The following is a 15846-nucleotide window of genomic DNA, read 5'->3' on the forward strand; positions in this document are numbered from 1 at the left end:
CTTCGAGAACCACAGGAAAACCTTCACTGGTTTCCACCGAAAAAAATGCGACCCAATGACAGATTGTGTGAGCTTTGCTTCTTGACCTCGTGCCGAGTGCGCGGAGAACAATCGTACTGATAATCTCGATTAGCTGTGTGCAGATTTTTTTTTGTTAACGACAATGTTGCATTTCCAATGATGGAAGGAACTTCCGTTCTTCGTGCGTTTTGTGTGATGAATGTAAAGATTAAATTTAGACAAATGTTTTGGACCTTCATGTTCTCATCCAATGAAAATTCTTTAATAACAAAGTAATACAAATTGGTACGAAATAGCGTCCATACAGGGTGGTACAATTGAATTGTTAATTTTACTTTTGTTATTTTTTTTTCTTGTTCGTATTAGATGAATTATTTATTAAGGATTGGTAGGGGCAGAGTCAGAAACTAATTTAAGGGGAGTATCAAAAAATGACAAAGAAGATGACATTTATTAAGGTTGTTGTCACCGAATCACATAAACGACTGTTGCATTCAAATTAATTGATTTAACATTTGACATTTCTGACGTTTTTGACACTTAATGCATTTTAGCGGTTTTCGTTTACCATTACATTCCTCAACAAATATACATGATTATCTAAAAAAATTATTTTATAAAATTTTGCTTTTTGTAAATTTTGACATTTCTTTTTTAACGTTAAAATTCGTTTTAATGTTTGACATTTCAGGCGTTTCTGCAACATAATGTATAGCAGCATTTTTTGTCAACCGTTTTTCTTTTTACATTTCTCAACAAACTTTTATGTGTATTCAGAATTTTGAAGTTTTCTTTTTCTAGTAAAATGTTTTTTTTTAGCTAAGTTTGACATTTATTTCATTGCGTTTATTCGCAGCTTTGATTTTTTTAAATGTTCTTTTGTAACGTATTTCTATTTCTATAGTTTTCAACATTTATTTTATAACTTTTGACATTTCCTTCTTTTTACTTTTATTTTTTTGACGTTTCCTTCTTACTCATTACGTTGACGTTTCTTTTTTTTTTAAGTTTGACATTATATTTTTACGTTTAAAAATTCCTTTTTTTAAATTTTCACCTTTAAAGGAATTTCTTTTTAACTCATATAGAAAAATCAGACACTTTACCACCCTTTCTTTCTACGTTATTGAGAGTTAAAAACATTTATTAAAAGTTTCATTTATTTACTCTTGTCGCGTGACTAAATTACTGTAGTCATCCATTTGTTGTTTTACTACGTCGCTCAAGAAGTTCTTTACAAATAAAATCGAGATATTTATTATTGCAAAAATCAATACTTTATATACGAACTTCCAGCTAGATCATCACCAAAAACGAAACATTCTTGTCCTTCAACGTGGAAGGTTTTGAGTCACTTTTTTTCGGCTCTGCGGGCCTTGAGATTTAAATGCTAACAGCAATAGGAAGTGTTTTCCAGTTGAAAGCAAACACAGCGTGATCACATGAGTTAATTCGTGCCACACACGATCCTCATGAGCTTCTATTACAGCTAAATTAATATGCAGTTTAGTCAACATTAAGCTATGTCACTTTTATCAAATATTTATCGCGGTGGTTGCAAATGATCCACCCACTTCATCAAAACGCCCGCTGACTCGTGAAAATAACCTTCGTGGATGACAAACGATTGATAAACAGAAAGATCCTAAATCACCCCCTAATTGCTACTTAATACAAATTTTATTGGCTAATTAATCCCACGGCGATCTTTTGCGTGGTGGTGTGTGGATTTCAATGTACCTCTTTGGTTAATTTCCCAGAAATCATACCTATTTGCAATCGATCAGCTACCTTATCACCGCGCAGGTAAATGTTTTATTCCGCGCGCGTCGTGACTCAATGTTGGCGTATTTTACGCACTAAACATGCTGTTTATTAATCAATTAGAGACAAATTCTTGTCATTCTCAATGAAAATCATTAATTTTGCCACTCAATTGAACCCACGAAGGTGAGGCACTTTGCAAACGTAACGCGCCACTTGCGGAAGTTAATTCCAATGTAGGTAACACATACCGATATAAGTAGAAGGTGGAGATTGGAAATGATCTCTGTCGCATCTTTTTTTTTCTCCACAAAGTTTTTCTCTCTTCATCTTGTGGCGTGGAAAATTTCTCTAAAAAAAACTGAAGGGTGGGTGCAAAAAGTCAACTTCCTTTGCAAAATATAAAAAAGAAAAACAATGTGGCAAAAGCACAGCAAGTTGACGAGAAGTATGGCCTCTGTGGCAAAATGTGCGTGATCACCTTCAAATTAATTGCCACAAATGCGGATTTGATCTTCGCGCAGTGCTCGATGACGAGTGCAAATTTGCACTCATTTGTGACTTCTTTTGTATGTTATGTACATCCAATGGGGCAGTCATGGCTTTTGCGTGCCTCACTGCATGCATAAAATTGAATTATGTACAACATTATTATTACGAAGAAAAAAAACTTTGTTTTTCACTTCTGTGAAATAGCAAAATACATAATTTAATGGGGAAAAAGCTTGCTTAAGAAATAAGAAAAGATAGATAGAGATTTTGTCGGAATATTCCAAAATATAGCGCATGGGGGTTTTGTGGCAACTCCCCCAGTAACCTTTGATCCTCAGCCTCACGTTATGCTACGACTGTCGATCAAACTAAGGATGACGTTGCTCTATTCTCCTCCCTATACTTCTCTCGCCTATTTGCTCATCTGCTATTTTTTTTCAAAAAATATCTGTCTCTTTTAGTTTTCTTTCTCTTTTTTTCTATCACTTATTGAGCAGGTTAGCATTTACTCGATAGTCAGAAAAATTTTAATTAATGATTAACTTTTTTAAATGTTTTCTTTTAGTGAAGAAAACCTCTGAATTTAGTTAATTACTTACTATTCAAACGATTCAAACCCAATTTTGATCAAATTATAGTTTTATTAAGTAGAAAAACTACTCTGAAAAAAAAAAAAGTTTGTTGAAAGGTTTGTTAGAGTTTATCAATGTTTATTAATTTGGAGATCATAACTTTATATCAATATGGATCAATTATGTGGCTTTCAAGTTCTTTATTAGCATATCATGCTGTCCTTCGCATCACCATCGTTCCAAAGTGCTTCCACCTGAATTATGCAAAAATTCTAATCAAACCAAAGGTTAATCTGTTGAATCGGTAAATTTAATTTGCAATTTTTTTCCCCTTTTTGTGCATTTTGTGGGAGTGAGATGGAAAAATCATAATTATGCGAGAGCTACAATTGTGTTTACAACACAATCTCTGTGGCAAAAAAAAACAGAAAATGTGTGTAGTACTATTTGCGCTGTTTAGCCGTGAAAATATATTAGAGGCTTGCCGTCTCCGTCGCACTGCGGAGCTTTCGTGCTATGTGAGAATGTTCGACATGGGGGCTTTGTGATATAGAATCAGGAAATACATTGCCCAAGGATGACAGACTCGGTGCTCGGCGGGGCTTTATGAAATTGATCATGCTATTTGCAAGCAAAACCCGTAAGTTTAAACAGTGGCGTCACACACAAACTAATCGACCAACACTTTTTTATTATTGTTGTTACTTTTATCTCTTCAAGATCACCAGACGCGAAAATGTGTGCTATATACATTGTTCAAAAAGCTCCCTATACTTGCATGTGTGTGTGAGAGTATTTTCCACACTACCGCCACTATTTTGATGGTCATTGAAATTTTCTTACTATACATTTTACTTTGATGTGTAACTCGTACTCACAGAGTGTGGAAGGCAATCGAGCTAATCGTACACACATCTTACGTCACGCGGGTCCATTGAATGGCGAGCAAAGTTCTCCATAAATAGATATAAAAATATTTTCCTTTTGGGGGATTCTCTGCAAAATCTTTTTTTTTGTTTTCCACGATCGCCCTCATCGCGTGTGTGTGAGAGAGCTTTTTTGTGTGTCACTTCTCACACATAATTAAATGATATACAACACACACACACACGAAAGCACAGAGTGAGGAAAAACTTTACAGAGAAAACGGCATAAAACTATGCCAAACGACCTTCCGCACTCTTTAAACTCAACTGAGGCCAAGCTTAATCTTGAACGTGATCTAAGGTTAAGGTTTTGATAGTTTTGCTGAAGTGTGTATATTTCTTTTTTAATTCTTGGCCACTTTTTGCCCACGAAATTTGCGATTCAGGGGCCTCAAAATGAAGAAGTTTAGCACGTTCTTGCGTTGCGTTGTGTGTTACCGTACAAGTGGAAACTTTTGGAGCTTCTAATCGTGATTAAGATAAATAAGACAGCTTTAAATAGTTTGTTAATTAGATGATTTGAGGAAACTGTAATTTATTGTTCTTCAGAAGATAATTTTAATATAAAATTGACCATTGAAAATATGCCTGTTAAACGCAGAGTGATGTTATAAAACTTAAAAAAAATTAATTTATGAAATAAAGACAATATATTGGTTTTGAATTATTCAAAAATGTTTTAGAGGGATATGGTTTGAGTTTACTTAACATCAATATTTTGTAATAAAATCTTATTAATCGAAAAAATAACAATATTTCTTTTATTTTCTTAATTATCTTACCTATTTTATCTCTTTTAGGCACTTTATCTTTTATTTTTCCACGGGGTGTTTATTTGCCGAATATTTTGAATTCGGCTTGATTTTAGTACTTTTCAAGCTTCAATTAAGCTTATAGTCCTAGAATTTGAGCCAATCTAGAACTATCCACTAAACAACTTTTTGTTTAGTACTTCTTAAGCTTGAATTTAGTACATTTTAGTTTAAAATTTAGTACTTCTATCGCTCCTTAATCCATGTCTTTTTATGACTAAAATCTTAACCGTGTTTATCCGAATATTTCGAATATTTGATTGCGAATCATCCGAATATTTCATAAGTTTCGAAAATTTTCTTTCAGAAACACCTCTTGCATTATTTTTCAGATATTTTTTATAAAATTCCCTCCTTAATAAAAGTTATGTTATTAACGTTATTAAATATTTATTGCAATTAAGACTTTACAATTTTTTGAATAGTTATTTTAGAAGTTCTCTTGTTTCTCACATTTTTTTTATAAATTAATAACTATATCGTCTAGTCTTGTTAAAAATTAATTCACAGAAGCCGTTACTATTATAAATACTGGCATATTTTTTCTTAGTAGCTCTCAATGAATTAAACGTTTCGGCTCTTTATAAGAACGAAATTGTTGTATACCAACTAATTAAGTTTTTAGGAAAATTCTCGGAAAACTTTAATTAAGGTCAATAACTTTTAAAAATTCTATTTATTTTTCTTTGTTAAATAAATACGTCACTATGAAGTCTAATGAGCCGTATAATCACGTTTTTTGGTATAAAATTCTAGCTCAAGTCAAACTCATTTCAGTTCCCTTACGTCCATCACAAAAGAATAAATTCAAAGCTCGCGTAGTTCTCAACATGTCTTCATTGGAAACGCAATTTAGAACTTTCTTTCCTTTCATTAAATTCTGCATTACAGCACGCGTGATTGCTCCGATTGGAGGAAATTGGAAAATCAGTATTTTCTTTGTTTTTATCACAATTCAAAGTGTGATTTTCACCATTTTCGCAATATTAAATTTCACTGAAAAGATGAGTGATGAAAATGTAACAATTATGGAAAAAGCTCTCGATGTTCTGATAATTCAGGGATTTTTTCAAACTCTTCTTAAAAATTTCGGAGGGACCCCTTTTCGGAAGAATTTTGAAGCTCTCGTGGATTGGCTTGAAGAGCTGCACGTTGGTAAATATGAAAATCGAAGTGTCCAAGAAATCTTTGATGATGAATTGACTAAAGCTCTAAAGTACTGCAAAATCTTTACATGGTGAACTGTCCTAATTAAATTTCTTTGATAATATCTCTCTTACTCATGCTTAAATAAATCTTTCAGGGCTTGTTTGGCACTGTGCTCCTTAAGTACTATCACGTTTTTAATAAAATTCGTCCTTAACGATACCATCGTAATATTGATTCCGTATTTGGAGCCCAGCATCAATATGATCTTCTACCAAATTCTCCAGTTTGTTTGCTTCTTAATTCTAACTGGTTGGATAATAACGTCAGACCTTTCAATCGTCTTCATAGAATTCTACGTTATTTCTTTTATGAAGAGTATCAACAGAATGATTACAAGTTTATCAGATCTAAGTCAGGAGAAGAAGAAATATTCACACAACTTACTACAAATACTAGAAAAACACGTTGAAATGTTGAGGATTCTCAGAACCTTCAATGAGGCCGTTAAGTTAATATCTTTGGTTCAGTTGTTTATGAGTATTCTTCTGCTCCTCTCTATTTTCTTATCTATTCAAGCAAATAACGAAGAGATCGGCATGTATATAACATTCGCAAGTATCACGCTAACATTGGCAATGCTCTGTGTCTTTGGTCAGATGATCCAAACCCAGACAATGGATATTTTTGATAATCTCTACCAAACAAACTGGTACGACTTCACACTGTACGATCAGACAATTCTTCTTCTCATGATGACCAACTCTTGCAAAGCAATTGGACTGAAGGCAGCGGGCATGTACGACGTTAACTTGACGTCATTTGTTGAAGTAAACTATAAAATACTTCTATTAGAAAATTTTTAAATCAATTTTTTTATATTTTAAAATATTAGAAATTTATTTAAAATTTTTTTTCAGATATTGAAAATATCCTTTTCCTATTCAGTCATAGTTCTAACCTTCGCTGGAAAGTGAATACAAAGATAAATTTTGATTTTGAATAAAATAAGAGATTGATATTTATGTTTTATGAAAAATCTAACTGTCAAGATAAAGCTTTTATTTCCAATGAAGAAGAATAAAAAAAAGTAAATTTTTTTTTGATTTTCTTAAATAATTTCTTTCTTTCGAACGTTTCAAAAAAATCAGGAACATAACCAGAAATTCATGAAAAGAATTTTTTTTTTAAATTTTTATTCAATAAAGACGCTGAAAGTTAATTAATTACGACTTGACATGTCTTTAAAACCGTTTGACATATTTCTTCCAACGTTTGACGTATCTTATCCAACATTTTACTATTCTTTTGTAATATTTGACGTTTGTTTTTGCATCTGACATAATTTTCTAACGTAGCTCTGTGAATATCAGAATGATGCCTCATCCAAAAAAATCTGAAAAGAAGAAGAATATTTTCTAACATTTGAAGTTCTTTTCAGTTTTCATTTCATTTATTTCAAAATTTTCTGTGTAATATTTAACATGAAAATAATTTGTTTTAACCTCAAAAGAAAAGATTGAATTTCCTGAACTTTTGAACACCCAACATCAACACTGGATACGTCCCTGAAAAAAGTTGCGTATATGTTTGATTAATAATTTAAAGAAAATAATAGATTTTAATGGTTTCAATACGTCCTTATGTCGTTCTTATCGAGGACTGAATTATTAAAGCTATAAAGTCTTTTTAATCTCCTAATTTTATATAAAATGTATATTTCAATATAAATAATTAAAATATAAAGATGAGGTATGAACTGGAGAGTTTTTCTTGTTTTTTTTTTCTCCCTGGTGATTACTATAACATAAAACCTCTCACTCCTCTCAGTCTTCCAAATCCTAATGAAAAATACGTTTCTTCTCGTCTGAAATTTCGCAAAATAGTCTTCTTGTGCGCCTCAACGTCTCGCATTGGTTATTTTTGGCTATTTGACTGGCTAATCATAAATTACTATTTTAGGCAAATCGTTTTAATTTTCTTTTTTTTTTGACCATAAAGGCACTTTAGCGAAATTCCTCCGACTCGGCCCACCTGTTGCAACAATGTTTTGCGACCCAAAAGTGAGATCATTTCCAGTTTATTTTTTATTTGTTTCTTTTTGAGCAAAAATTGATTTTCTTCGGTGTTTTGTTTTGCTTTTCCTCCACATCTCTTCCGTCAGATGATCGTGAAATTTCCACCAAGATATGGTGAATAATTCACAGATTTTATTCACATTTCGCCATAAATTTCACTTTTATTTTCATCTCTCCGCAAATTCCAGCCGCGCAGTGAGAGTAATGTTTTGTTGACTTTTCTCCATGCTCCGCGGAATCAATCATTTGCCCACAATTTGCCGCCCAATTGGGGTTGGTGAGGGACGAATGTAAATTTTCTTGTCTCACAAATCTTCGGCAGTTGCGGCAACGGAACACAGTGTAGTGGTTAAGGTGCCTCTAAGTTTGCATAAAAAGAGCATAATTTTTTTTCTTTGAATAAATGAAGAGTTTTTATGACTTTCTGTGTGAAATTTCAAGAATTTTCATTGAGAATTGACTTTAAAATTTGAAACAACTCCTGGAAATATCTGTTTTTAATTAATTTTCGCGAAGAGGGACATCCACACCATCCCACGCTATGCTCTTCCACTGTTACGATCGCGCGCAACCACTGCATGTTCTCGCAAATGCAACAATATAATAAAATGATCTTAGATAAATTGAAGTATATACAGTGAGAGTTGGAAAATGCTTATGGATAAGAGAGTGAAAAAATAGTGAAATAACGCTTGTATTTTGAAAATGCAAAAAGCTGCAAGAAGAACTTTCACGTAATAAAAGCAAACAACAAATAGCACCAACAATTTGTTTGACACCCAACATTTAAACATCTACTATTTGCATTTTCTCTCGAGATTCAAGTTTATAATGCCGTGGCTTGCGATAGTTTATCCACCTCTGCATTGGGAGGGAAACTTTTGAGATGAATCCCACAGACAATTTAGTGACGCTAAATGCAGTTTTTCATCGATTTTCTCTTTTTCTTGCAGAATTTCTTGGACAAACTTGGCTTTTCAGCGTAAGAGAGCTTTTGTGGGCAATAATGTGACCATTTGCGAGGAGAGAAAAATAATCCAAAGCGACGCAAATCACGTCAAAAATTTTAAGGTAAAAAATTATAAAAAAAAATAATTTCGAAAATTTTATTCTGATGTCCAAACATTCCCCGCCCACGCTTAAATTAAAAAAAATAAATTCCTAACTGCTCCGGTGGGTTAGTTAAATTAAATAGAAAATATTTTACCCAAAAGTTGGTACATATTCTCTCATCAACAATGTTAAACTGTTTTATGCTTGAGAAAAATGCTCAAATGTGTAAAGAAATTGCAACAATTGGTTAGAAATGTTTCACACGAATAACATTTAAAATAATTACAAATGACTGGATGTGTCTGCAGATAAACACACTAAAGTGCCACAAAAAAAACAGGGTGCCTCCTTCGCTGCAAATTTTTCTTTCCACCCGAAAAATTTAAGCTGAAATACTTAGAGAAATACTTGAGAAAAAAAGGGGAAATAAACTTTCTTTATTGATTTAGCTTTCTTCAGTGCTGTAAGCTCGAGAGCTTTATTGCTTTTGCTGACGGGGGAAAAATATTGATGTTGGCAAATAAATTACTAATCATTTAAAAGGCTAAACAAAGAAACTACAAATTGCACCTAAAATTACGTTTTATCGCCGGAATGACTCACAGATTTATTGTATCGCGCTAAGGAATATTTATCATAAGATCTAATCTCTTTGTGACCAAAATAAATTAGACTTGCTTGAATATAATAAAAAAGTAAAGGAAATTAAGAAAAGGGTAGGAGGTAGGGGTAGATGGAGACGCCTGGTTGCTACTGAAGCTTCTTTTAGCTCAATATAATTCGATTTATTCAAACATCCAAACTTTTCCTCTGATTACTTCACTGGAATACCTATGATATATTATCAGTGTGGGACATTTCTATTTAACCCTATAAGGACAGTAATTTATTTAGTGAGCTGAATTTATTGGGGGAGTATTTTATAAATAATAATAAATTTTTGGCGAAAATTCGCAAATTTGTGATTTTTCCTGTTTCGTAATGACTGATTCTGAGAGTCCTTGGAATATTCTTTTGTAGTTATAAAATATTTAGAATTAATTGTCTGCTATTTCTGAATTGATTACGATCTTATATAAATATTTCAAAAAATGCGTAAAAAAAGGACCAGAATATCCCAATGGTTCCCAAATGGGTTAATAAATTAAAAGCTTCGTAAAATACAAAAAAATCATTTTCTATTTATAATTCAACTAATTAGTTAATCGAATTACTCGAATTATAAATTCTAAATTTTTCCCCACAATTGTGGGAGTTTTTTATTTAATACTACAGCAATCAGATGCACCCTGTGTTGGAATTAACTCTGCAAGTTTAACGTACTTTCATACATAATAAATAATTTTCCATAATATGTATTTTTTTTCTCTGGGCTGATATTTTATGAAATCAATACATAAACACACACACGAGGTGGTGGTGGTGGAAAAAAATAGGAAGTAATTAAAATGTAGCTGAAAAGAGGAAAATCAAGGTAATTACCTGTATATACCATACTTACAAGTGAATTGAGCTCGAAAGCGAAATCGAAAAACTATCAAAGCGTGCAGAATTTTGCCGCCCCGTTCCCGCGTGTGGGGCAATTGAGAGCACTGAGGTGCCTCGCATTTCGTGCACGAGAGAATTACAAATCCGAACGCTTCCTCCAGGCCTGGGAGATTAAGGGGCGATTTTGGCCCCCGAAGGCCCTCTCTGCGGAGACAATGGCATTGTTTTTCCGTGTGAGGAGCATCTCATACACAGATGGGAGTTTTGTGCATCACACATGAGAGTGCATTGGCACCGCGAAACGCCGTCACTTCCTAGCCGCCGCGGCCGTCACTTTCACTGGCGCGCCGCGGAGAAAGTTGTCTAATCCAGTGTTTTGTGCGCGCCGGTTAGACGGTTGAGAATGCGCGATTGAAAGCGTTCGTTGGCACGACGCGAGCCCCCCAATGGGGACTTCCCCCTCAGTCCGAAAAAATGTCTTGCATAGCATCCATGCGGCCCCCTTTCACTTCCACGCGACCGCCACCCGGGGCACCTTTTCGCGCCATAATTCACCGGCCGAAGCGATTGGCATGCGCATTAACATTATCATCGCGCCAAAACGGCCAAATTTCCAAGCAGCATGACCGCGCATTTGCATAAATCAACGGGATCCGATGCGACACTGACCGAACTGAAAACCATCGTAACCTTTAAGCTAAGCAAACACACACAAAGCTAATTTTTGGGCGAAAATGCTAGAAGCAATGACTTTGCATTTTAAAGTTTCAGATAGAATGAATGAAGAAGGAAGAGAAGGAAATAAAATGAAATCTCTGCTTTAGATAATTAATTAAAAATTATATTAAAATTCTGAATGGTTTTGAATAACTATATAAATAGATTAAGACAAAATTGAAGCAAACTTGATTATTTAATTTGAATTCTAATGAGAATCTCCTGATACAACCGATCAACGTGATCTAAATCAACATTGATGGATAGGGCGCACTTTTCTGGTTCTGTATTCGAACCGGGAACCCTTTGAATGCGAGCATTAGTTCTCTGTTCATTTCGTTCCTGGCCACAAAAAATTTTAGATTTGCTATTAAAATATTTTTAAAAATTTCCATGTTGGTCTTGCAAAAACTCCACTTTAAATTAAGTCTGAATTAACCCAGATTTGTCCATTCTACTATATTTAGTACACTTTTCTAGACAATTTTGAAGTTAAAAAAAATCCTGGACACATCTGAATTAATCAAGCTTTTTTAAACCATCTTTTTACAAATCTTATTTATTTCTCTTTAGTACAAAAATATAATTCTTTCAAATTCATTTAACGAAATTTAAATTCATTATGGTGGTTCAATATTGCGTGTTATTAGAGCAATTTGCTCTCCACGGATCAAAATTTGAGGTAATTTCCTTCTGCACTCTACATTTTTTCTATTAATGGACTTCACACATACTTCCGGCAATAATATGCCGAGTTTCTTCAATCTAGCACTGCAATCCTCAACTGAAGATTCATCTGGAAGAACAAAAGGAAAGTAGTTTAAGCTGGAAGCTTTGCAGAAAATCAAAACTTCTCACCAAAATTTGCTGATTCGCAATACTGAAATTTTCTTCTTCTATAGAACTCTTCTGCATCTTTTAGCGTCACATTCCAGTGTTTATCGAATATTTCTATATACCCAGTTACGTAGCCTCGAATTCCATGATTGTTTCTTATATAGATCTGTTAGAAGAATTAATTTACAAACTGTTCTTATAAGAATTTTACGAGGATAAACATTGAGCAATTCAACAAACCTTAACTTGTGTTTTATTTTGCATGAATTCATGCAAAAGTTTCAGAGGTCCTTTGAAGTTCTCACATATATTAAGGACATTCTTTTTATTTTTTGCCCTTCTATGTCCTTGTATCATTCCTATAAGAATTAGAAGCTATAGGAAAGATGCAAAAACGAAGAAAGATGCCCCAATTGCACCAATTTGAACGTAAATGGACACGACTGCAATACTTATTGCAAGTATTGTAAGACCGGGGAACACCCAACAAATGATAAAGAATGCCCTGAAAGGAAAAGACAAACAAAAATAAAAACAAAAATGATTGCAAAGAAATGCAATTATAGAGAGGCAATAAAGATGATAGAAGAAAGCGAGAGAGACACACCACCAAACAAGACAGAAAACAGGAACGAGAAAACAATGGCTCAAATCATCAAAATCAACCAACTAAATGAAGACCTTAAGAACAAAAACAACAAGCTGATTGATATGGTGCAGATAATAAGCAAAATGGCACACGCAGACAAAACCCCGAACGAAGAAACCATTGACTACATTCGTGACGTGCTGGATGGAAATCAACCACTCTTCACGTACAAAGAATAAATCCAAACTAACAACTAATCAATGATAATCACACAAATTAACATAAGAAGTTTAAAATCAAATAAATCATTACTAGAACAGTACATAAACGAAAATAAAACTGAATGTGCCTTACTAAGTGAAATATGGACAAATAAAAAATCAAAAATTAATATCCCAGGATTCAGAAAACACCTACACAGCCGTGAGAACGGATACGGAGGTGTTGGTATACTAATAAATAATAAAATTATCAGCAAAAGTAAAGTGAGAAATGATCTAGAACCTCTAGAAGTTATAGAAGTGCAAATAAAAAAAGAAAACAAAGACTACACATTGATCTCAATATATATCCCACCCCAAATTAGAAATAGTGACATAAAAGACAAACTAGAAAAACTCTTAAATGAACTAGTGAACAAAAACAATGTGATTTTAGGTGGTGATTTCAATGCAAGACATGATATGTGGGAAAACAACTCAATAAACAATGGAAGAGGTGTACTAATAGCTGAACTAATCTCAGAATCAAACCTAATATGCATCAATGACGGCCAACACACCCACTACAGCAGTCACTTCAACACAACATCAGCAATAGACCTAACTCTAATATCCCCCAACCTTATAGATAAAGTACAATGGAATATAAATGAAACAGAGATAGGATCAGACCACTTCCCTATAGATATAAAAATTAGTGTAGGAAAACAGAACCAACAAAATAAACTTAAAACAAAACTAGATTTAAGCGAAATTAAAATACAACTAAAAAACAAGCTAAATCTTAATGAATGTACAACAGCAGAAGAAATTGAAGGAGAAATAAAGAAAATAATTCTCAATAATATAAAAACATTCAAAGACAATAATGACAAATATATACCAAAATATTGGTGGACTGAAGAAATAGGAAGACTGTGGAAAATAAAAAAAGAAAAATTTAAACTATATAAAAAACATAATACAGAATATACAGCTAAAGAACTTAGAAAAATAACAGCTAGACTTAAGCTAGAAATAAAGAAATCAAAAAAGAAAGCATGGATTACTTTTATAGAAAGTATAAACCCAGGGAGCAGCCCTTTAGAAATATGGGAGAAAGTAAATAGATTCAACAACAAAAAAATCAAAAGAAAAAATAACATAATAGAAACTAGGGAACAAGGAATAGACTTTATAGAATACAACTTCGTAGAAGAAGAATATAAAACTATAACAACACAATCTATAGATATAGACTATGATTTTTGCACATTCGAAGAAGTAAAAGAAATAATAAAATCAAACAAAAATACAACCCCAGGCATAAATGAAATATCACATGAAATGATGAAAAAACTAACAGACGAAAACATTAAAGCCATAACAAATATATATAACAAAACATGGAGAGAACAAAAAGTCCCTAACAGTTGGAAAAAATCAAAAATAATACCAATACTAAAACCTAATAAAGACGAAATGGACATTGCAAGCTATAGACCAATAGCACTCCTAAATGTAATAGCAAAAAATTTCCATAAAATACTAATAAATAAAATAAATAACATAGTATACAACAACAAAATACTTCCAAGTAATACATATGGATTCAGAAAAAACAGAAACACAACAGACTACCTACTAAATCTAACAAATACTATAAAAGAAAATAATAAAAAAGGCATGAGAAGCATAGCTATAATAACTGACATTAGTAAAGCATTCGATAACGTAAACATTGACATACTAATAAAAAAATTAAAAGAACTTAACTTTCCCACAGAAATAACTAACTGGCTCGAACACCTACTGAATAATAGAGAAATAATAATAGACGAAGAAAGCTATACAGAAACTATATTAACAAGCACAGGACTACCGCAAGGTAGTATACTCAGCCCAACACTATTTAACTTATATACCATAAACCTACACAAAATTAACTCAAGAGACTGCAAAATATTACAATTTGCAGATGACATAACACTAATAGTCTCAGGAAAAAATAACACCCAATTATACCAAAATGCAAACAAATTATGCGAAACACTCAAGAAAGAACTAAAAAAACTAGATTTAGAACTAAACCCAAATAAATGTAAATATATACAATTCGATAAAACAAGTAAAGATAAAGGAGAAATAAAAATTAACAATATAAAAATAAAAGAAGAAAGATACCACAAAATACTAGGCGTATATATAGACAAACAGCTTAATTTCAAAATCCACAAAAAAGAAATAAAAGCACAATGTGAGAAATACATAAATCTCCTTAAAATATTTAGCAGAAGCAGGGGAGGAGCCCATCCAAAATCATTAACTATGATATATAAATCTCTAATCAACTCCAGAATCAACTATGCTGCACCAGTAGTATGGGATCACAAGGAAAATCTATTAGAAAAAAATATTTTACAAATAGTTAAAAATAAAGCCCTCAGAATCGTAATGGGATATACAAAATCCACACCAATAACATCTATGTTAGCAGACGTAGGAGAAATGCCAACTAGATTAGAACATGAAAAAAACACAATAAAACATCTTATTAGAAGAATACAAGGGCCAGACAGCTGTCCCAACATTATAAACCAATATAGAGAACTAGAAAACATAAACTACATCAAAAGCAATTACGAAGAATTTGAAGAAACTGGAACAAATACAGAAGAATTAGATAAAGAAAAAATACTAGAAAATCTTAAAGTTAAATGGAAATCAGACTATCAAAACATAACAGAAAATGTAGGTAAATACAACAAACAGATAAGAAATAACAAATTAGAAGATAAACCCTGGTTCAAAAATAAAAAACTAAACGCTAGAGCAACTAAACTAATAAATAGACTTAGAAGCGGACACTCTTATGATAAGAAATTCCTTAAAATAATAAAAATAAGCGAAAACGATCAATGCGATCTTTGCAATACAGAAGAAAACGCGAATCACATCATAATAAACTGTAAAAAGTATGATATCTCAAGAAGGAAATACAAATCCATCACCAACGCCCCAGACCTCCAGAGCATACTCAAAGAGAACAAGACAAACAAATTGATAGAAATCTACGAGTTCACCAAGGAAAACAACATAGACATTTAAACACAAACAAACACTCATATATTATAAGTAACAATAAGAATGT

At 32.6% G+C, this 15846-nt stretch overlaps 3 protein-coding genes across 6 annotated transcripts in view; 2 read left to right on the forward strand and 1 right to left on the reverse strand.

Moving 5' to 3' along the window:
- LOC129792615 (ecdysone-induced protein 74EF) overlaps positions 1-15846 on the forward strand; it is a 212435-nt gene that overhangs the window by 58071 nt on the left and 138518 nt on the right. For all 4 annotated transcript variants that reach the window (XM_055831844.1, XM_055831845.1, XM_055831847.1 and 1 more), the window contains exon 3: positions 8765-8882. The gene's annotated coding sequence lies outside the window, so the exon portion shown is untranslated. The remainder of the gene's footprint in view (positions 1-8764; positions 8883-15846) is intronic.
- The window catches only part of LOC129792688 (ARL14 effector protein-like), a 693823-nt gene that overhangs the window by 38440 nt on the left and 639537 nt on the right, over positions 1-15846 (reverse strand). The gene's annotated exons all lie outside the window — the stretch shown is intronic.
- Positions 5549-6710, forward strand: LOC129792295 (odorant receptor 9a-like). Its single transcript, XM_055831204.1, has 3 exons — positions 5549-5824; positions 5891-6563; positions 6654-6710. Exons 1-3 carry the CDS (start codon positions 5592-5594, stop codon positions 6708-6710), a joined length of 963 nt encoding a protein of 320 aa, XP_055687179.1. The 5' UTR covers positions 5549-5591.

This window comes from Lutzomyia longipalpis, chromosome 3 (genome assembly GCF_024334085.1).
Source record: "Lutzomyia longipalpis isolate SR_M1_2022 chromosome 3, ASM2433408v1".
NCBI classification, from domain to species: domain Eukaryota; kingdom Metazoa; phylum Arthropoda; class Insecta; order Diptera; family Psychodidae; genus Lutzomyia; species Lutzomyia longipalpis.

Bases quoted from the DNA above. Each gene is read 5' to 3' on its own strand.
- LOC129792295 (XM_055831204.1), top strand. From the start codon at position 5,592: ATGAGTGATGAAAATGTAACAATTATGGAAAAAGCTCTCGATGTTCTG. The intron at 5,825-5,890 runs GTGAACTGTCCT...TAAATCTTTCAG, and splicing joins TACTGCAAAATCTTTACATG to GGCTTGTTTGGCACTGTGCT. The intron at 6,564-6,653 runs GTAAACTATAAA...ATTTTTTTTCAG, and splicing joins ACTTGACGTCATTTGTTGAA to ATATTGAAAATATCCTTTTC.